Source organism: Tachypleus tridentatus, chromosome 4 (assembly GCF_004210375.1).
Source record: "Tachypleus tridentatus isolate NWPU-2018 chromosome 4, ASM421037v1, whole genome shotgun sequence".
Taxonomy (NCBI): Eukaryota; Metazoa; Arthropoda; class Merostomata; order Xiphosura; family Limulidae; genus Tachypleus; species Tachypleus tridentatus.
The window spans coordinates 109,529,184-109,551,622 of NC_134828.1; the positions used below are offsets into that span (position 1 = coordinate 109,529,184).

Sequence of the window (22,439 nt, forward strand, 5' to 3'; positions counted from 1 at the left end):
AATAATTAAAGATTATACTCTCAAATGTCATTTTGCAAAAAAAACTTTTAGTAGTTGGGTTTATACAAGGGTTAGGTAATAGCTGTATTTACATAATGGGTGGTAATTGTAATTAGAATGAAGATCACCATAAGTTTTTGTTTGTTTACATTACATTACCAATCCAAGTACTGAGGCCAATACAGACACAATAGAGATGCTATTTTTTACTTTGTAGACAGAAACTAACAATTACTTTATAATTTCTGTTTAAGTTGGTAGATATATTCTTTTTCTCGCTTGCGTTTTTTTGTTTTTGCATTGTCTTTACATTTTAAATTAGGATTCGAAATTTATCAAGTTAACTCCTTGAGCAGCGTCATCTGGAGCATAAATGTTTAATTAAAGCAAATGTGAGTCAATGACTTGAGGGTGTAACGGTATGATTGGAACAACAGTTTGTTAAATGTAAGTATGAAAGCAATTGATACTTAACTTATACTAACTTTGAATCTTGGATAAAGTGGAAAGTAAACATTGCAAACAAAGCCCCAAACTTCCAACATGGCAGATCTAACTTCAAATTCAATTTCGTTGTGACAAATTCTAACTTTCATGGCTGAATTTTGGGTTACACGAGTATTGTAGCACTCGTAGTACCAATCATTACTACTAGTAACAGTAGTAAAATTAAAATATCTAGTTGTGTGTGTTACTACTAATAATATTAGTTATTACAAACTACGATAGCAACACTGTATTGCACCATCTTCCACGTATTGTAAGGTCCAACAAAACATGAAGCTACCAATGTAATGTTTAGTCTAAAATTAAAAACAACATTCACATGTTTAATAAATTATGCAAGTTTCAGGAGAGAGGCTTACTTGAAACCAGTGCTGTCCAAAAGAATGATTTTTTGATTTGCTACTCTTAAGCCATCAAGCCAATATAAATTTCCATGTTTTCAAGAGGCAAGTAATGGGTTTGATTGATTTTTATGATTTTTAAAAAACTTGTTTGTTGTAAGAAAAGCTGTAGTTTGCTGTGTAACTTTTGCTGGTGTGTTAACAAAGAAAAAAGTGATTTCATTTGCTTATACGTGAACCCAAGACTTTTTTCATGCTTGTTGAATACTATATTTAAAAATTCCACTTACCTACATCTACAGTTGATAGAACTTGTAGAGTATGTTGGAAACATAGTTTTTCATAAAACGTGAAATCCATGGGTGGTTGTTTACCTGTGGTAGAAAATAGTAAATTCAATTTGTAGTTGTCTGTTAGAGAAAATATCAACTTAAGAGCCAGCAAGTTACAGTAACCTTATAAGACTGATAGGCCTCATGAGTAGTAGTTGGAGTCTGTACTGCGAGCATGGTATAAAAGTGTCGCAGGAGTAATACGTAGTTTGAATTTAAGCATTTGAGAGGTAGTTTAGAGTTAGTCTCTCCAGACCCTCAAGTATAGTGAGAGAATTAGTTTCGGTTGTTTAAAAACATGTTTATACATTCTTTTTATAACTTGGCTGTTCAAGTGGTAGAATGAAAAGACTGGAAAATGTGGACTGTATTCTATTTATGGATAATTCATGTAGGTGTATTAAGTTTTGGAAACCCATATGTAGGTGTAGACTTCATATTTGACAAGTTTTGTTGATTATATTTATGATCTTGTTAAATAGTTTGCTTGATTGTTGATGAAACTCTGCAGAATGGATGACAACTGCCTGTTGTGGAGATGCAAGTTTAGAGGAAGATGTTTTGAAAGTCTTCTGCCTTTAATCTTCAAACAATATGAAAGAGAGTTTGCTTCATTATTTTTTGTGTTTAATTAGGTTGAAGTTTTCTTAAAATATAGGAGGATAGGTGTGTGGATATGACAAACAATGGAAATTGTTGACTTTATTATAGAATGCCAGGTTATTGAGATCACTCGTCACAAAATTCACACCTCCTGAATGTTGTATTTTTATATGTTCATGTCAACACCTGTGATTGTGGACAAATTTCAATTTTCCATTATCATGGCCATCAAATCTTGAATTATATTTTTCATCACTTTATGAAGTGCCCTGTATCATATTTTATAGCATCGTTAATTAGTTTGATTATTAAAAAGCTGATGCCAAATAGTAAAACAGTGTGTAAAACATTTGATAGTTATGGTTTGTTGTTGAAGCTCTTTGCTAGTACACTGGTAAGTCTAAGGATTTACGATGCTAAAGTCAGGGATTCGATTGCCCTTGGTGGACTTGGCAGATAGCCCTATGTGGCTTTGCTATAAGAAAAAGACACTTGTTGTTGAAATGAGCTTTTGATTCTTGTAATTGTTTAGCAGTTAATAAACTGAAGCTTTTTAACAGTTATATAAGAATGTGCAGATGGCATTTATGATTAAAACTTCTAGAAATCTAATTTTGTTCCAAAGTGCAAACAAGCATTAAAAGTAAGTTTCCATCCATTTTGGACTGTATTTAGAAGTTGTGGAAGGGTGTTGATGTTCTAAACTACAGTGACCTTGTTCAGTATGTACTATATGATTATAAAAATATACTTGTTAGGTTTTATAAAATATTGTATGTACAATAGTGTAATTACATAATTATATGGTTTTGGTGTAATTAGTCATTTATTTTTACTCTTTTACTGATAGGAACACATCTTCTGTGATCCTGTGCAACTTGAAGAAGGAATTGTTTCATTATTTTCTTTGTTATGATGACATTATACTCCTTTAGTCATTTTCATTTACCGTGTTTAAGTGTTGAACTGTCTGTAGTGCCTCTCTCTCATTTTCTGTGAGGTCACATGACGTGGGTTCGTATTTCACAAATTCAGATAGAATTTTGAGACACATGATGGAGCGTGTTGGGTTCTTTGTAATGAAATTTTTAACTGTCATTTTCTCAGACTTTCTGATATTCAGCTGGATGGACTTTGGAGGCTCATTCATATTTTTTTTGTCATTTAGTTTCTTTACTTTTGTTCATTTTGTTTCTTTGGATCTAGTTGGATCAAAAAATTGGCAAACTATGAGTTCCTTATTGAGATACCATAGATGTTAACAAATTTTTGTTAGGGAGATTTTGAAAGAGCAGAATTCTTTTTATGTTTCACAAGATTTTATAGGAAGGTAAGATTATTGTGAGAATAAATGGTGTCCAAGGTGGACCGTGCTCGAGGACAGACTAACAAGAGCCAGTTATCTCACTCCTCATTTCTCATGGCCAGTGAGCTTAAACTGTCCCGTGAACATCTAGATTTTGAGAGCATATAATGCCTTAGCTACACATCATGGATGGTGTTGTGCACCAGGTGTTTTAACTTGCACTCCATGAGGAGAGTTGCCACCAAGAAATGTTATGGCTTGTTCAAGGAGCTCTCAGTGATCGTTTCTAGGTTTGTTGACCTGAAGTTGGTTAGTATCAAATTCTCTGACACTGTCTTTAACTTCTGTGGCTTCTGCTATTTCATTATGATCAGCCACAGTTTCATAACTGGATTGGTGCGTGTATATCCAAAATTGCAGTATTTGGATCATGAAGTCTTTGTAAATACATGCCACCACAAGTTCTAAAATATGCTAGCACACCAAATATAATTTTCTAATCTTAAATGCAACAGCACATGTGCTCCATTTCTGTGGCCAATGTTGACTGCCTTTACAGGATCAGTGGCCCCACTTTTCCAGCAAATGTGCCACAGTAGTGGCAGTAAGGACAAATGTCACCTTTCCTTTACTCAGATTGTTTCTGTCCAGAGCTGCTGCTAAACACAGTGATAATATTTCTTCTTGTCCTCTTTTTCAGTTTAAATAATGGTTCTCTTATTGCTTATCTGTACTCATCACTGTTATTGGTACTACACCAACAACTTCATCATCACTGCTATTACATAAATCACAGCAACTAACAGTTTCATTCCTGCTCTGCATGGTGGTTTCTTCCCATTTCTTTTCCAAGTCCTTGATCCCTTTTGAGAAATAACCTAATGTACCTTGCTCATGGATCCATGATACCCCTTTGTGCTCTGAGCAAGAAGAAAGTCATTGACTTCTGGGATCCAGATCAGGGTTAAGGCATTGCTGTGAATGATGTCAGAAAGGTCAGTTGGATTATTGATAAACTCTGGTTCGTTAGCTTGCCACGTTTCAGTTTTCCACTCTGAAATTTTCTTTAGCTTCACCAAAAATTCAAAAGATGTATCCAGTTTGATAATGACATAGTATTCTGAGTGAACTGGAATTTGAGCCTTATTACAAAAAGCTACAACCTTCTTGATCACAATCTTTAGGCTTAAACAAACTGTTTTCTTCAGCAATTTGTAATAGTAGAAGAACACGTACAGCATTTGCGTATTTGAAAGTAATTTGCTTCTAGTAAGTTCAGTTGTTTTTGAACACGTAATCAAAAGGTAGTTGAATTATTTTTGCACCGTCCATTTGACATGACACGGAAAGGCGTCATATAAAATGATACACAAGAATGTGCTTAAGTGATTTTCCATCTGCACAGAAAATCGAGAAATATTCAGTTAGTAAAATGTCACAGCATGGATTAATTATGTATGGAATTTTATTTAAAATTCTGGATAATGTGAAACATTTCTTGAATATTCCAGGATTATTTAAAATATTCTAGAGCACATCTGAATATATTGAATATGCAAATATAATGCAAGTTACAAGGTACAGTGTGAAGTACCCTGAGCAACCCCTAGATGTTATTGGATATAATTTAAAGTTAGTATGAATTACTTATTTATATGTTGGAACAAAATAAATTGGTGCAAGTGTTGTTTATTAAAACTTCAAAAAAAAGAGCCATCCTACCTGCCAGTAGTGTACTTTTAATGAATTAATCCAGACAGCTTTCTTACAATTCACAGCTTTTGCAGTAGATGAATTTACAGAATAGGTACGACATTTCGATCGTTGCTGTGATTGAAATCAAATACACATTTTAACTGTAAAGAACATTTTATTATTTAAATTAACATTCAAAATCCAACAATGTATTTAAGTTCCATAGTTTTTTACATTTATTCATTTTTGTATTGTGTTTTTTTGTTTAGCCTTATGTAAATAATCTGTAAACTACATGTGGACCAATATTTCTATGAACAAGTAACTACAGTCAAATCTACAATTTAAATAGCGTTGAGTGTTGGTTTAAATACTAAAATGTTCTTTAGTGTAAACTTGTACGTGATAATGATAGCACTAGTGATTGAATTGTATTGGTTCTAAAAAATTATCTTGCTGTAAAAGCTGTAAATTGTAATAAAATTGCTCTGTCAGTAAGTAAACTCAAAATAAAACTATTAATTGAGGCACCATTTTAAGTGTAAACCAACTTTAGTACATTAAGGAAATTGTCATATTTTGGTTAAGAAGTAATTCACATTTATTTTGTTGTACTTATTTTTGTATTTATGGTATCCATGAGCTTTGTTAATTCGTACAAAACTTTTCAGTTATTAAACATACTCTCGTATGTGGATTCTTTCTTCAACTTGTACAACTTATCAGTGACAATGATTCGTGCCTTTATCCCAAGTTTTCGCCAAGCAGAAGGGGAACATGGTGGTCATTTTACTGTGAGTAATTTTATAATCTTATTTTAGCACACTTGTATATTTACTAGCAAATTCGTGGGCCTGTGACCCATATTTTTATGGTGCTGCTGTAATGCATATTTCATGCTTTAACTAATGCTTTACAATTTTGTGGTTGAATGATCATTGCTGCTATAATGCAAGTTTAATTTCTTTAACCAAAATATAAATATTAATTATTAAGCCTACTTAATTACATATACTGTAATGTAAATCAATACCAAACTTGAGGTCAACTTTGTGAAATCTGGTAAAAGTGTTTTCAGGAAATAACTGGGTTCTATGAGGAATTGGGTGAAAAGTTTATCTTTGAGTAAATCTTGGAAGGCCCGGCATGGCCAAGCGTGTTAAGGCGTGCGACTCGTAATCTGAGGGTTGCAGGTTTGCATCCCCATCGTGCCAAATGTGCTCGCCCTTTCAGCCATGGGGGCATTATAATGTGACGGTCAATCCCACTATTTGTTGGTAAAAGAGTAGTCCAAGAGTTGGCAGTGGGTGGTGATGACCAGCTGCCTTCCCTCTAGTCTTCCACTGCTAAATTAGGGACGGCTAGCACAGATAGCCCTCGAGTAGGTTTGTGCAAAATTCAAAAACAAACAAAACAAACAAGTAAATCTTGGTGCTAAGATTATTTCTAAATTGTATGCACCATCTATAAGTTGGTGAGTCTAGAAGTTTAGGTGAAGGGCTTTTGGGGAAATCTTTAAGTTTCTCATAAGATGGGATGAACATTTTTATTTTTATTATAAATTTTGGCATTGAGACAATTTGTTTGGTACCATTTAGAAGTCTGTGGAACGTGTAGTTTAGAAGGAGTTATTTGGCACACAGACACTGAATCTTACTTCATAGATTCTATTTTCTAATGGAGTTTATTGGTAATAATTTTTCATAGGTTGCCAACTTGTGGAAATTTGTGAATGAATTGAAAATACAATCAGAATTCATAAAATTACCTATTAATGAACATTTATTGAAACCAGTCAAATTATCTAATTTTCACTCAAAATAAAACAATTTATGCTATTATTTGTGATTTCAAACACTAATTATCTCTCTATCTTGTCTCAATCATTTAGTTTCTTCTACTTGATTAGTTACATTTTAAAAAATTTAAAATGTAAATAGATTACTTGTGTAAGGACTTTATTTTTCTTTTCATTGTTGAAGCATAGCTAGTTCTGAATCAGGTTAGTTCAGAAACTTTAGTACATGGGAAGTAACATTAAAGTAACTAATTTGATCATGTGACAGTTTTTATATCTTGATTCATGTGTTATATTCAGTTATCAGAAATTCTCAGATATGTATTAAAAATAAGACTTATGCATAAGAGATTGTAATGTTTATAAAAGGCTTGCCAGATCACACGAACACACACATTGTAAATTTTGAATTTTAGTAACCATCAGTATGGTTGGCTTCACAAAAAGAGGGTCTGTTAATTTGGCTGAGCTTGTGAACAGATTTAATTTAGGTTTCTTCATCTTAGTCATGACTTCTAAAAATAATCAAATGGTGCAAATGTCTCTGAATGTTATCATTTTTTATTATTCCAACTGTTCTAGTGATTGAAATATTCAGTAATGATGAGAAAACCCACTTGTAGGGAAATATATATGTAAAAACGGCTAGTTTGGGTTGAGAAAACTTTTTGTGTAGAGGAGCGAACAACGTTTCGACTTTCCTTGGTCATCGTTAGGTTCACGTTACATATATATGATTGAAATATTACTGTTGTTATCTTTCTTTATCAATTTATCTTTTCTCAGCTTTGAAACAATATGACTGGGTGATTTGGGAGGTGGATTGCATTATAATTTTAGGCTCTCAGATTTGGTTCTATTTGCTACTAAATATTCTTACCCTTTCAGCTGTTTAGTCATTATTTCCAATATGGTCTTACCTCATCCCACAGAGAATTATCCATCTTCATTCTCTCTCTAAACAATGCCATGAATATATCATGGGAACTACTCTCCACAAATAGTAGTGTGCTACCTATATGTGTGCAGCTGGTATTCCTGCTCAGTCTTCACTTTCTTGATTGACACAGCATTTTTTAGATTTGTGGTTTTTCACATGGGGCTACCATGTGTGAACATGTATACTTCTTTGCCAGTTGAAAATGTTACTGCTACATCTTCTCAGTTCAAGTTCAGAACCAGTTGCAGAGGAAGTACAGGCCTTATCTTATGGGGAGCTAGGTTCATTTGTTTGGCCAATGATTTTTTTCTTCTTTTCAGAGTGGCAATGTTTCTAAAGAAGAATACAACCAATGAAAAGACTTTTGGGATTTCTCTCTCTTTTTTTTTTTCAGCACCTTGTTATTATGTCCTTTCTTCCAGTTCTCCCAGGAGAATTGTGGTGAGTTTTTCAACCTGCACACTTCACACTTGGTTGGTACACTCGTGGTAGGCATGCCCTTATTTACACATGAAAGAGTTGAGCATTTCACATCATCAGTACTCGGACTTTGGAATTTAGATATTTATGTTTCCTTTGTTATCTCAGTCACTTCAAGTTTAATGTAAGTTAGATATATTTTTTTACTTTTTTTCACAAATTTAATCATTTTGCACATTCATTAGTATTACATACTCTGTTATGAGAGATTTTCTGGGTTTGTTAGTTTGTTATTAATGAGTACTTTTCCTAGATGTGTCTAGATTGTGTATCAGCTGTTTATTTTTACTACCAGAAATCTAATTTATTGTCATAAATTAACTGTCAATGTTAACTATGTGCCTTATCCTAGCTTTTAATAGTTTCAAACTAAGCTTTACGTTTTAGTGTTTTGTCAAGGGAGAACAACAAACTGTTGCTAAATATCTTCACTCTGAGTCTTTGCACTCTTCTTTCTGTGAATGACTAGCTTCTGCTTGCTTCCTCCCATGTAGAGTCAGGAGACCACACTCTTCTACCTTATAGGAAGCAGCATGGGTAGGATTCCTGATGGCAGTGAGGGAAGCTGTTCTTACTTCCTGTCAATACCTCATTATCTGGAGAGGTTTCTCTTTTCCAACCTAGTGAGATCTGGCCTTCTCCTCTTTGTGTTTGGGCTTGGAGCAAGCATTTCACCTTATTTTCCTTGCAGCTTGAGCTGTTCCATCTCTTTGGGGATGTGGGCTTTGTTAGAAGTTTTTATTTTAATGGTTCATCCAATCTTCTTACTTAGGAGCAACTTCTTAGATCTTTAATTGTTGGATCAAACAAACATTACCATGAGTGAACTTATGTCCTCTCTTTGTCCCGAGATTTGGCTCTTCACAGATGCCTCACTTCAGGGAGGCAGTGTGTGTATTAACAGTCATGAATTCCAGGGTCTATGGAAGTAAGATGAATCTTCATTCCACGTCATTATTTTAGATCTGTTTTTTTGCTGTCTAACAGACGATGGTTCAAGGTCTAGATCTGTTGAAGGGAAAAATTGTCACAATTCATTCATACAATTCCACAGTATTAGCTTAGATTTCCTGTCAAGGGAGCAAATGTTCTCAGTACCTATGTTTTTGAACTTTGGATATTCTCTACTAGTCTTAATATTTGCCTCCTAGCTTGCCATGTTTCAGGGGTGATGAATTTAATAGCAGAGCACCTGCTTTGGCCCAACCAATTCATTTGTCATCTGCTTATTACCTCTACAACTGCTCAGACTCCAGCTGTTCGTGTGGTGCTAGAAATTGACTCTTTATTCACTTGGATCCTTCAGTTTTGTGTGATTTATCCCCAGTTACCATGACAAGGTTGTTTCGCAAGTTGATCCATATTGATTATTCTGGACGTTTTTTTTCAGGCAAGGAATCTGCAAGTGTCACATCTCATTAGATTCATCACATTTCTATGGCTGTAGTTGCCCACTTGAGCTACTTGTTGGTAGACATCGTACTAGCTGATATGTGTACTTAATACTTTTCTTTCGTATTATTTTCACGGTATGACATTTTCTTCATCTGAGGGTTTTCTACCCCCTGTGGTCATTTTAACATCATTTGCCAGATTATAAGGAGGGGGCAAGTATTTTATTTCTTGCTCTCCTTTTTTCCTCTCCACTATCATCCATTTTTTACTGGATCCCACCCCTGTGTTGCCCAGACAGGTATGCTTTATCATTTCATTTCTGCATTATCAACCAATTTTCACTATACTTACTACCAGTTGCAGTAGGCTTTGAAATTAGGTGTTCCTTCAGACCACCTTGAAACTTGCCAGATAGTCTTACCATTTTCTACTGGACCACCAATCATGGACTAATATGAGTAAAGCTAAAAGGAATCTTGCTCATCCCTTTTGACAAATGGATTAAAAAAGTTGGGGTCAGTTGGCTTTTAAAAACTTAGGGATCTTGGTTCACCTATTGCACTTTATCCTCAGGACTCTACAATGTGCATTACCCCCCAGGTTCTACTAATAGAGGTAGGGAGTCCTTACCATGCCCAGTTTCCAGTGACTGGGGTGGTGGACAGAGGCTTTTCCTCCAGAATGTTTGAATAATTTACTCCTCTCTTGGATATGAAGAAGTTGTGAGCCTTCCTTCCTGGGTCAGTGCATGTTTCTCCCAGATGTTGTCAAAAGTGGAAGTCTACTTGTAGTGCTGGTTCATATTTGATGCTTGGCTATCTGGTTCATTTTGATTAATATTGGCTCAGTGTATTGCTCATGGAAGGAGGACCACCATCTTGTAATTCCAAATGCTAAGTGGTCCCATCCTGGCTTCATGGTTGAGCATAGTTGTTCCATGTCCTCCTCATAATTCCAAGGACAAGTGGAAGGTTCCTTCAACACTCGCTTGGGGAGTAAAGATGAATGTTCATAATTCCACACAGGATGAATTCTGTTCCTTTGGTTGAATAAGCCATACATGATCCTATCATTCCAAGCCTGAGCTGTTGCCTTTCAGCCTTCTTCAAGTAGAGGAGAAGGTTTGTTAGTTTCAGTGTTGCTTACTTTCTCATCATGATTCTCTTGACTAAGAATGCATTACTCTATGGCTACAAGTTGGGATCCAATCCAAAGTATGTGTTTAATATTTGTCTGTAATGTTGTCCTAGCCATCAATGTGGGATATAGGGACCAAGACTCCTTAATTCTAAGTAGTAGAACATCATCTATCTGGTTGAGTACTAATGTATTATTACACCCTTAATACAGGAACTAATTTCTGAGAGAAGAGCACACCTGTCTTGGATATAGTACAGTTCCTCCACTTAAGTACCACTATCTTGGTACACCCATGATCTCTGCAGATGCTTTCTGTGTGGATAATACTCTCATTGGCCCATCCACCTTGTTATTGTGGGATTCTAGCTATAGATGGCACTGGAGATAGGTATACTTTGGAAGTTATTATTTTCCTAAATTAAAAATGTATTTCCAGTAATACTTGCCTATGCTGACATTCTTCTGCTTTTCTTACCCATTAAGAGCTGGTGTTAGAGACTAGGACTGTGTAAGTCTTGAAAGAGTGATAAATTTATCTGAATGAGGTGCTTATATTCAATATCAGAACAGAGGAAGTATTGACATAGGTGGAGAGTATCGTGAAACAAATATCACCAAAGGCAGCTGAATGGGGTATAAAAGATTGGAGCAAGGAAGAAAAAATTAGACCAATGCTTTGATTGGCTAAGATGAAACACTGGCTGTTGAATAATAGCTATAAATGTCAGTGGAGGTGTTATTGGAAATACATTTTAAATTTAAGAAAATGTTAACATTCAGATGTTAACAGATATCTAAGATTTAAGATTTGTTTGTTCCTTTTTAAAATTCATGCATATAGACAAATACTTTCTTTGTCTTTGTAATTACCAATATTCTCTGTAGAAGAGCTTTGCTGTGATGCTTTAAAACCTCAGATTTGGAAAACTAGAGTTTATTTTGTGGTTATCATCATTACAATCTGTTGCTTATGAGGAGTTTTGAAAATTTGGGTTTATTTTATCATACAGACATGCAAATAATATTACTATATCAAACAAATGCACGTATTGTTAAACATATAAAAAAAAGTTTCTCTTACTACAACATGGAGTTTAAAAATTTGACATTATCTGTTATAAACATATTACAATCTTTATATTATTAATTTAGTTTAATTATTTTGCAAATTATTTCATTAATTTTAATTCTGATAGAATATTTTACCTTTCTCTTTCAGAATAGCTTATCCCAACCTGAACTGCCCTCCATATCCTCAAATTTTCATTCTTCACTGAACATGATACTCCCACTTGCCCTCGCATGTTTTTGCGTTAGGCAGTTACATGATAACTTTCAAATGAGCATACAACAACTCTCCACAGATAGAAGCAGACACAATTCCTAGCACAGCTGGCTTCTATACAATTTACCCCAGCTTCAATTCTCAATTGGCACTGTGGTGTTCCAGATATGTTTTTCACTTGTGCTTTCTTTTATGGAATTTCCAACAAGTTCCTTATTTTTTTCATGGGAACTTAGTTTTACATTACATTTGTTACACTAGAAGTTTAGTATTACACATTAGTGTTATGTGCCATTTATAACAGTATATGTTTTATTGAAATGTTCTACTTTCACTTTTTGTTTTCCCAAATATGCATTTACTACCAGTTATCTTATACAATTGTTGATATCTTTATTTACTATCTGTACATTCACATTTTTTCCTAAACAGAACCATAATATGTTTTTCTCAGCATTTGTTAAGGAGTACAATATATGAAAAGTAATGTGGGCTGGTCACATGCTGTGGGCTGGTCACATGCATATCTGCAGATGGTATGAAGACAAAGTAATATTTTGATACATTCTCTCAGTAGGCTGGTCACATGCATATCTGCAGATGGTATGAAGACAAAGTAATATTTTGATACATTCTCTCAGTAGGCTGGTCACATGCATATCTGCAGATGGTATGAAGACAAAGTAATATTTTGATACATTCTCTCAGTAGGCTGGTCACATGCATATCTGCAGATGGTATGAAGACAAAGTAATATTTTGATACATTCTCTCAGTAGGCTGGTCACATGCATATCTGCAGATGGTATGAAGACAAAGTAATATTTTGATACATTCTCTCAGTAGGCTGGTCACATGCATATCTGCAGATGGTATGAAGACAAAGTAATATTTTGATACATTCTCTCACAAACTTGACAGTTATTGATGTGGCTGCTTTCAGTAGTGGAAAACTCAAATGATGCAGTAATTGGACGTCTACGCTTTATGATCATTGTTGCTGTGAAACGATACTGACCAACATACCTGCCAGTTGCTGCTACTTGTTTCCTGTTGCTGATTAATTTTTTTTTTGGGGGGAGGCATCAGTTTAAGTTTGAGATCTTCATGAATGTTGTAAAAGTGAAGAAATTCAAAATAATTGAGAAATTTTAAAACAAATTGAAGGACATTGACGTGTGAAATGAATAATGATAAACTAGGATTTTCTGTTGACATAAGTGTTTTTAAAACTTTTAAGAATTTTTTTTGCATTCATATTAATCAATTGTAAACAGTACCAAGTATCATGTGAGTAATTATTGCATCCATAAATTACAGAAACACATTCTTTATGTTTCTGACTGATATACATGTGTGTAAACTTATATATTAAAATAAAAAGTAAAGAAACTTTATTTAATATTATAACTGAGTAGAAGATTGAATGTATTTTACCAAGTTCTGTTTTTTATAATAAAAATGTAAACTTTCAGGTTTATAGGATAGAAGTGTATGTGTCTGGAAGATGTCAAAAGATTGAAAGACGTTACCGAGCGTTTCATGCCCTCCATAAGCAGGTACAATGTTTAGTTAAACTTTATAAACAAAATATTGTTTATGTTCTCTGATAAATCTTATAACTTGTAATAAAGTAGTACTGATGAGTTATTAATTTCTGACTGCATGTATTATTTATGTACAATTTGCACTAATCTTTGACCCCTCGGTGTGGATTCCTGTATGTGGTGAGGGGACCTCCCAGGGAAGGTTCTGTTCTTTCAGTTTACCTCCTCTGGGATCTAAACATTCATCCACGTGTTTGCCGTGCGTGGGGACCCGTGAAGGGCAGGAGAGGATCCTGGTGGTTGAGGGGTGCAACCCTAAAACACCACTTTGGCCTTGAATTCTGGTAGACGGGCAGCCTTTGGATGGCTCTCCTTGAGTCACTTGGCTGGTTCACTTGGGCTAGAGTCAAACAAGTACCAGTGTTGGAAGTTCTCAACGGGTGTTGTGGACATTGTGTCTGATGCTGGTGTTTGGGTATAGTACTCACAAAACCCTGGCGTTGCTGCAATGTCCTTGCATGACATTGTAGTGCATCCCCTCGTAGAACTCCATGGTGGGTGGGGTCAGTGGGTACCAAAATTTTCCATTTTTTCTATGGAACCTCCAACAAAAAATTTAAATAAAATCGTGAAAAAACAGTCAATAGGTAAACGACCACATCTTGAAGACACTGAGCAGCAATCTTCAACATCTGTAACACCTGTACCCCATTTTCTTATATTACATTATCTTTTAGAAAAACCTTTAGGGCAAATGTCCCCCTTTTTTATTCAGAAGGGACTAGAGGGACTTGCTGGCTCTCCAAAGTCAGTAAAGAAGCTTCGATCTGGAGACATATTGGTTGAAACATCCACATCCCAACACAGTGAACTCCTCTTGAATTCAAAGGCAATTGGGGATGTACCTATTGAGGATACCCCTCATGCTACCTTGAATTCATCATGAGGAGTTATTGTTAAGAGGGACTTGAAGAACGTCGCTGAGTCAGAGATTCTTGCTGGTCTCTCCACTCGAGGAGTTTCTGCAGTGAGGCGCATCTCCACTCGCAAAGACGGAGTTACACTGCCAACAAATATCCTCGTTTTGACATTTACATCACCACGTGCACCTGCCACCATCAAGGCAGGTTATCTAATTTGCAGGGTACAGCCGTACATTCCAAACCCTCTTTGATGTTTCCAATGTCAGAGGTTTGGCCACTCAAAGACGTCCTGTTGTGGTTTCCTGACATGTGCTCGTTGTGGTGGCAAGGACCACGATGCCTATGAATGTCACACTGACCCACATTGTGTCAACTGCAATGGTTCCCACCCTTCCTACTTTCGTTCTTGCCTAAAATGGTTTGAAGAAGAAAAGGTGCAGCATTTGAAAATGACTCATAACATTAGTTATCCTGAGGCTTGGAAATTGCTGTCCGCCACTCCATCTCAGACATATGCTGCTGCACTTCGTTCTACAACTACAGTGAGAGTACAGACAAATCTCTTTGTGCCTCCAAGAGAATTGTTTTCAAAACAAATGAAAAGCCTTTTGACCTCCATGGTTAAAAAAGGTTAATGAATTGACTTCTACACCCATCTTTGTTTCTCCCATACATTCCAACAAATCTCAAGATCCACATCCTTCTGTTTCAAATACAGGCATTTCTTCTGATACATCTTTTTCTCCCACCCCACGATGCAAAACAATGATTCGTTTGCGTCCTCAGTCACTGGAATCCCCTTCCAACAACAAAGACCTGCTCAATCGACCCAGGGCAGGATCCATGGAGGTTGATAGACCTCCTCTGAATAAGGACAGTAAGGAAAAATGACGTGGTCGTAAACAGAAGGGTTCTCCAGCCACTTTGCCTACCTGTCATTAAAAATGGCCACCTTGATACAATGGAACTGTCGAGGTTTACGTTCTACTCTGGATGATATCAAAACACTGATTGCTTCCTACCATCCTGTATGTCTTTCCTTACAAGAAACATTTTTAAAACTTGCTTATACAGTCACTATTCGGCAGTTTTCTCTGTACAGAAATAACAGGCTGTGTGATGGAGGGGGTAGCACTATTGGTTGATCAGCATGTGCCCACCCTGTCTTTGTCACTCAACACACCCTTGGAGGCCGTAGCCATCCGTGTTTCCTTGGGTCATACCATCACTGTTTGTTCTCTCTACCTGTACCCTGGAGAGACATATAATCAATCAGACCTTTATGCTCTCGTTGAACAGTTGCCGTCTCCATTTCTAATCCTGGGGGACTTTAATGGACATCATCCCCTCTGGTGAAGTGCTGTTATTGATAGGAGGGGTCACTCTGTGGAGCGTATGTTCTCTGATCACAATCTTTCTGTTTTCAATGTTGGTTCTTCCATTTATTTTCACGCCCCAAGTTAGTCCTTTACTGCTATTGATCTCTCAGTTTGCTCCCCTTCATTATTTTCCCATTTTTCATGGAGGGTTGACAATAATCCACTAGGCAGTGATCATTTTCCTATACTTTTGAGAGAGACTGGCCGTGGTCGATGCCACCCTACCCGCGTGCCCCAGTGGAAGCTGGATCAGGCAGACTGGTCCACTTTTACTACTCTCGCAGAACTTGATCCTGCCATCGTGAATCAGTCATCAATGGACAACTGTGTGGCAGCGGTAACTGACTGTATTATACAAGCAGCTGCTCAGTGTATTCCTAAAACCTCGACACGTTTTCCATGATATCCTCGTCCGTGGTGGAATCTTGCTTGCCACTTGGCATGGAAGGCTCAAAAATGGGCCTCAGATACTTTCCATAGATATCCCATGCTTTTGAACCTCATCACTTTCCAACGGGCTTGTGCACATGCTAGGTAGGTAAGACGTCAAAGCGAGAAGGAATCTTGGATTAATTCTGTCCCTTTTCCATCTTACTCTCTGATGGCCAAGAGGTAGCTGATATCTAGAGCATTGCTGATACTTTAGCTGAAAGCTTTTGCTGGGTATCTAGCACTTCTGCTTGTTCCTCCACCTTGACCATCAAGACTCGGGCAGAGCGTCACCTCTTTTTTTTTAACTGTCTCTTTGACTATAATCGTCCCTTTACACTGGTGGAACTGAAAATGGCCCTTCATCAGTCTGGCAGTACATCTGTTGGACCTGATGATGTACACTATGACATGCTGTGCTATCTCTCTCCTGCTTCTTTTGATATTCTTCTAATTGTTTTTAACCGGATCTGGCAGGAGAATGTTTTTCCTGATGCCTGGCACCAGGCTATTATCTTACCTTTCTCTAAACCTGGGAAAGATCCCAAGATTCCTTCAAACTACTGTCCAATTGCTTTGACAAGCTGTCTCTGTAAGACCTTAGAGAGGATAGTTAATGCTCATCTTGTTTGGTTCCTCGATTCAAACAACCTCCTCTCACCCACCCAGTGTGGGTTCCGGTGACAGCACTCCACCACGAACCACCTAATTCAACTTGAAACGTCAATCATAGAAGCCTTTCTCAAATGCCAACATCTTGTATCAATATTCTTTGACATTGAGAAGGCTTATGACACAACATGGAGGTATGGCATTTTGCGAGACCTCGAAATATATGTGTTACGTGGCCATTTACCCATGTTTATTAAAAATTTTTAATGGACAGGAGATTCCAAGTTTGGGTGGGTTCGACACTTTCCCATACTTTCGTACAGGAACTTGGGGTCCCTCAGGGCTGTGTTTTGAGTGTCACACTTTTCAGTATAAAGATAAATGCCATCACTGAACAACTCCCTCTTACTGTTGCAAACGGGCTCTATGTCGACAGCTTTCACATCTCGTGTCAGTTGTCGAACATGAGATATATTGAGCGGCAACTACAAACTGCCCTCAATTGTGTTCTGAAGTGGATTACGGCGAACGGCTTTAACTTTTCTCTCTCTAAAACCATTTGCATGCACTTTTGCTGCCAATGGGGTATCCACCCTGATCCTGAACTCCGTGTCGGTGAAGTTTTGCTGCCAGTGGTCTCTGAGACCAAGTTCTTGGGAGCTTATCTTTGACCGTAAGCTGACATTTATACCACACTTAAAGCAGCTACGGGTCAAATGCACAAGAGCACTGAACATTCTCTGTGTCCTCTCTACCGCCAGTTGGGGAGCAGATCGATGTTCTATGTTAAAGATATATCGTGCTCTTATTCGTTCAAAACTCGACTATGGATCAATGGTCTGTGGCTCTGCCAGACCCTCTGCCTTAAAGATGCTGGACCTCATTTATCATGAAGGACTTCGATTCTGCACTGGGGCTTTCTGCACCTCCCCAGTTCAGAGCTTATATATGGAATCTCACGAACCTTCTCTGCACCTTCGGCGTTTGCAACTGTCTCTACTGTATTCTTTGAAACTTCGCTCCTTACCAAAGCATCCCACTTGGGGATGTGTTTTCCTTCCTCAGTGGGCCTTACTTTTTCAAAACAGAAGATCTGCCATTACTCCTTTTGGAGGTGCAATTTGGATGAATTGGGTCTGTCCTTGGATAACATTGCAGAATCCACTGGTCAGCCTGTCCCCCCATGGTTTATTACAGCCCCCAAATGTGACCTTTCTTTAAGTCATCTGAAAAAGGCAGATACTCCCCGATTGGATGTACTGTCTTTTATTTGCTGAATATATTTCGAACAATCATTCCATTCGAATTTATATGGATGGTTCCAAATCAGGTAATTTTGTGGGCTCTGCCATGGTTTGTTGCGGTTCGGTGGTTGCTCGCAGAATCCCCTCTACAGCTTCTGTGTTCACTGCTGAACTGTATGCCATATCTCTTGCCCTGGATCATATTGAAGTTGAGCAGTACACCGACTAAACTATTTATACTGATTCCCTTAGTTCTCTGCTGGCCTTGGAATCGCTACACGTTAGCTCACATCCTATTCTTGCTGATATTCGAAACCGACTGGCCCATTTCTCATTAGCAGCTACTTCAATCCAGTTTTTCTGGATACCAGGTCATGTTGGTATTCGCGGGAACGAGCTTGCAGACATGGCAGCTAAATATGTCTGCTTCAGCACCATCACTCCTACGCCTATTCCGTACATGGAGTATGGTGTTGTCTTCAAGGCTCGGCTCAGTGCCAGCTGGCAGTTCACTTGGAGTGAGCAACGTGACAACAAACTTTTTCAAATCAAACCCAAAATTGGACTTTGGCCATCTAGCTTCCATAAAGTTCGGAAGGAGAAAGTTGTTCTCACTAGGCTACTCATTGGTCACAGTTTTTTTAACTCATCATTTTCTTTTATCTGGAACTGATGCACCAATGTGTAGTTTGTGTAACACTCAGATCATTGTAAGCCACATTTTACTTTCTTGCCATCGTTACGACTCTCAACGACGGCACTATTTTAAACATGTTCTGTCCCAGGGTTTGTGTGTAACATTTTGCAGTGTTATTGTGATGGTGACACTGTCCACCTTGATAAAGTGTTTAGTTTTTTAATGGCCATTAATCTTTTTAATCTCATTTAAGTGTTGGATATTTATTCATTACACCTTTTTAATTGTGTTCCCTTTTCAGAGTCTCAATCTCTCTAGTTCAATTTGACATTGGAAAATGGCCAGAACATTAAATAACTCGACACCAAGACTGGAAAGGCCAACTTCAGGTGACTAATACTGCTGTTTGACCTATCTGTGTAAACTATCCGTTAGTCATCCTGGCAAGTTGTTATTACAGATTTGTTGTATGTCTTTTAACACTTTTCTTATTTTACCTTTTGATAATGGCTGTTATGACAACACAACCCGGAACCAGGACTGGATAGGCCAACTTCAGGTGACTGACGGTGGTTCTTGTACTTACCTGTTAGTCTTCCTGGCAGGTTATGATCATTACCATTTTGCTTGAGATAGTCCTTACAACTTCTCTTACTCAGCTTTTTCTCTTAACATTGTAGACTAGGTATCAACATTGTTTTTATGCTTTTTCTGTTTTTCAATGATGTTTTGTTTCATTTCCTTTTATGTATTTTACTACATTTACTTTATTTTTTACATTTTTACTGGACGTTTGGTGCAGATAACCTAGCTGCTTTGTGCCATAAAACACTAAATCAATCAATCAACTAATCTTTGATTATTATTATTATTATTATTATATCTTGTATGTGATAAATATGGTATATACATATACTAAATGTATTATTTTTAGTTGAAGAGGTTGGTCCAAACACCAAGTTTTCCACCTAAGAAAATGAGAAACTCCAGTCCAAAGTTTATTGAACAGAGGAGACAAGCTCTCGAACATTATGTACAGGTAATATTTCTTAATGACCAATACAAGGTCAAGAATTTTGGAAAAAATTTGAACTGACCTTAGCCTTCTTTATAAACGTTTGTTTCATGAGTTATTTTAACGAATTAAATGAACTACCCCAGTTTGTGGGATGGACACATTCCTGGATGAATGTAGGGTGAGAAAGAAGTTTTTATGTCTGATGCATTTACTCAAATTTGTTAGCTGTCTCTATGGTTGCATTTAATATTGGAAACACCAGAGTACAATACATTAATATAATAAATTTTAAATTCTTCATCAGAGTACAATACATTAATATAATAAATTTTAAATTCTTCATTCATTTTCAGGTGATGATTACAACTAATAATTAGTCAAATCATGAAGGTTTAATATTTAGTATTGAATCAAATGTAATTTTAATTTTTTTTCTCAGTTTATATGTTCCATTGGTCTTTAGCCATTATTTAATTACACAATTTTTTGCACAACAAAATTAGAAATATTAAAATGATACATAGAATCATCTATTAGACTGTGCCAACTATGCTGTACGAGTGAACAATAAATGAAAAACTGTTAGCTCTACAGAGTTTTAAGTTCACTTTCTAAAGTACATGTAATTGCTGAAAGCTGTATGGGTAAGGACTGTGTTTTACAAGCACTGTTTACCCACAAATAGAAAGACAAAATATTATAACTATTTTTATGGATTGATTTGAACTTCTGTGAGAATATTATTTTTTTATGTTTTGTTAAATTATTCTAATTTCTTTTTATATTACTATTCATGTTTACACTGATTAATAGTATTATACTGGAACATTTATGTATATCTATGACTCAAATTATATTAAACAATATCTGATAAAAAATTAGTTAGTGTATTTCATGAAATTTTTGACAGAGCTTTTATATATCAAGTTGTTAAAAAGTTAAAGTAGTGAAATATATTTTGGCCATTAACATATTGAACTTAAAAGTTTGTAAAAGTCTGAAAATAATTTCGTAATGCTCTTCTCTGTCATTACTTGGCTGACATATTCTACTAAATATGTATGTTATTCTGTTGTAATAAGGATTCAAAGAATATATCTTTATATGGTTAAAAAGTAAAAGAATAGTGTAATAAACATGCTTCAAGCTATTCAAAATGGAAAAATTATATGTAGCTTACTGGCAGACCAGTTTTAATAAAGGTTTAGCTTATTTAGTTAAAAGCAATATATGGTATTTAAGCTCTAGTCATAAGTACAGTTGTACTTATAGTAGGAATGGACCAGATGTAGTACAAATTAAGATCTCATATATACTGTAAACAGCATGTGAATAAAACTTAAAAAAGCATTTTACACACTGTTGAGTAGTAAACAGACCAACTGAAGAGTAACAAGTCACCAGGACACTTGAGGTAGTTGGTAAACACTTCACAAAACCACAGCCTACACTGTTAAAAAGGCGTAATGTTTTCCTGCCTTCACTATATGCAGATATGAATGCATGTGATTGAATTATGCTACCTTGGATAAAAGTGTTTTTTAGTTTTTACTTATAACTTTGAAAGTAACAAGTAATAACAATAAGCATTTGGCAAAACTACTAACAAGCTTAATAGTATGATAGTAATCATATTCTGTGGTTACAAGTACACTCTGTAAGTTGCCTAATAACAACTTGCTCTCATATCGTGTGTGGGTGCATTACTTATGCATGCATGATACCTGATTGGCTTGCAGTTATTTCAGTTAATTAAGTATGGGATACATAATATATTCTCTGGATCTAGATTTTTTTTTTTTAATTTAAAAAATCAGCCCTTTTTATGTGATATTGTTGGCCCACCATTTATCATTCATATTGTCATAATGTCTCACATAAACATAGTATGACTATTAGAGGTTTCTTTCTGACTTGCAACAGCAAACATCATCATCGTGCATTTTATTAGGTTCACATAATTAGATTATATACAAGTATCTGTACTTGGTTGCTGAAACAAAGTTTTTCAACAAGAAAGCTTAGCTGTATAAATCTTTCATTTAGTATTAAAAACTACCAAGTTACAAAAAACACACAAAGTAGGAAAGGGTGGAATGATGGTCATATACCCACTTTGAAGTTGCACTGTGTCAAAAACCACCAAGTGATGTAATGTTATCCCATCCATTCCTACCTTGTTTCCTTTATTTTCAATACTTCCATTCCTACATTCAAATTTGTTTTACTTTTGGTTTATACTTTTCTCACGATGTATTCAAGACTAATGCACAAGGAAATGTTAATGGACACAGTCTGTTATGAAGAATGACTTGTATAAGAACTTATAAAACATTGATTCAGAAATAATTGTTTCATTCATTTTCTCTTATATTTTTTGTGACACACTTATATTTGACAACTGTATTGTTTAATTAGAAAACTTTTGGTCATTGTGTGAATCGTAATTGTCACAGTCATGCTCGTGTGTTCCTTTAACTGATTCAGGAAGTGCTTCGACTGCAGCCACTGCCAAAAGAAGTGTCGGTATTTTTGTCACTTCCAACAATTTCTCCATCTGCAAGTTTAGAGTAAGTACTAACACAGTGACAAGATTTATTTTGTTCATGTTTTTGTATTTAATGTTGAACTTTTCATGTTATTTTCATGAACTTTATATAGCCTTGTTTAAAACATGAAACGTACAGTGCAGTGTAAGCAGGATTTCTTTCAGTGTTTGAAGAGTCTCCATTCTCACGGAAACATTGTAGGTAGCTATTTTAACTTTCATATCTAAAGAGACAAAAATGATAAATATGGTACTAAAAATATTTTATTTTATAATGTTAC

At 36.0% G+C, this 22,439-nt stretch overlaps 1 protein-coding gene across 4 annotated transcripts in view; it reads left to right on the plus strand.

Moving 5' to 3' along the window:
• Positions 1–370: 370 nt before the first annotated feature.
• Positions 371–22,439, plus strand: part of LOC143249874 (sorting nexin-24-like) — a 34,560-nt gene continuing 12,491 nt past the window's right edge. For 3 of the 4 annotated variants that reach the window (XR_013028021.1, XR_013028020.1, XM_076500458.1), the window contains exons 1-5: positions 371–447; positions 5,456–5,578; positions 13,297–13,380; positions 19,527–19,631; positions 22,098–22,180. Coding sequence is in view for 2 of the 4 variants with exons in the window: in XM_076500458.1 (XP_076356573.1) it covers positions 5,516–5,578; positions 13,297–13,380; positions 19,527–19,631; positions 22,098–22,180 (335 nt within the window). In the remaining 2 variants the exon portion in view is untranslated. Of the gene's footprint in view, positions 448–5,455; positions 5,579–13,296; positions 13,381–19,526; positions 19,632–22,066; positions 22,181–22,439 lie in introns of all 4 variants that reach the window. The other variant, XM_076500459.1, reaches the window with a different exon arrangement.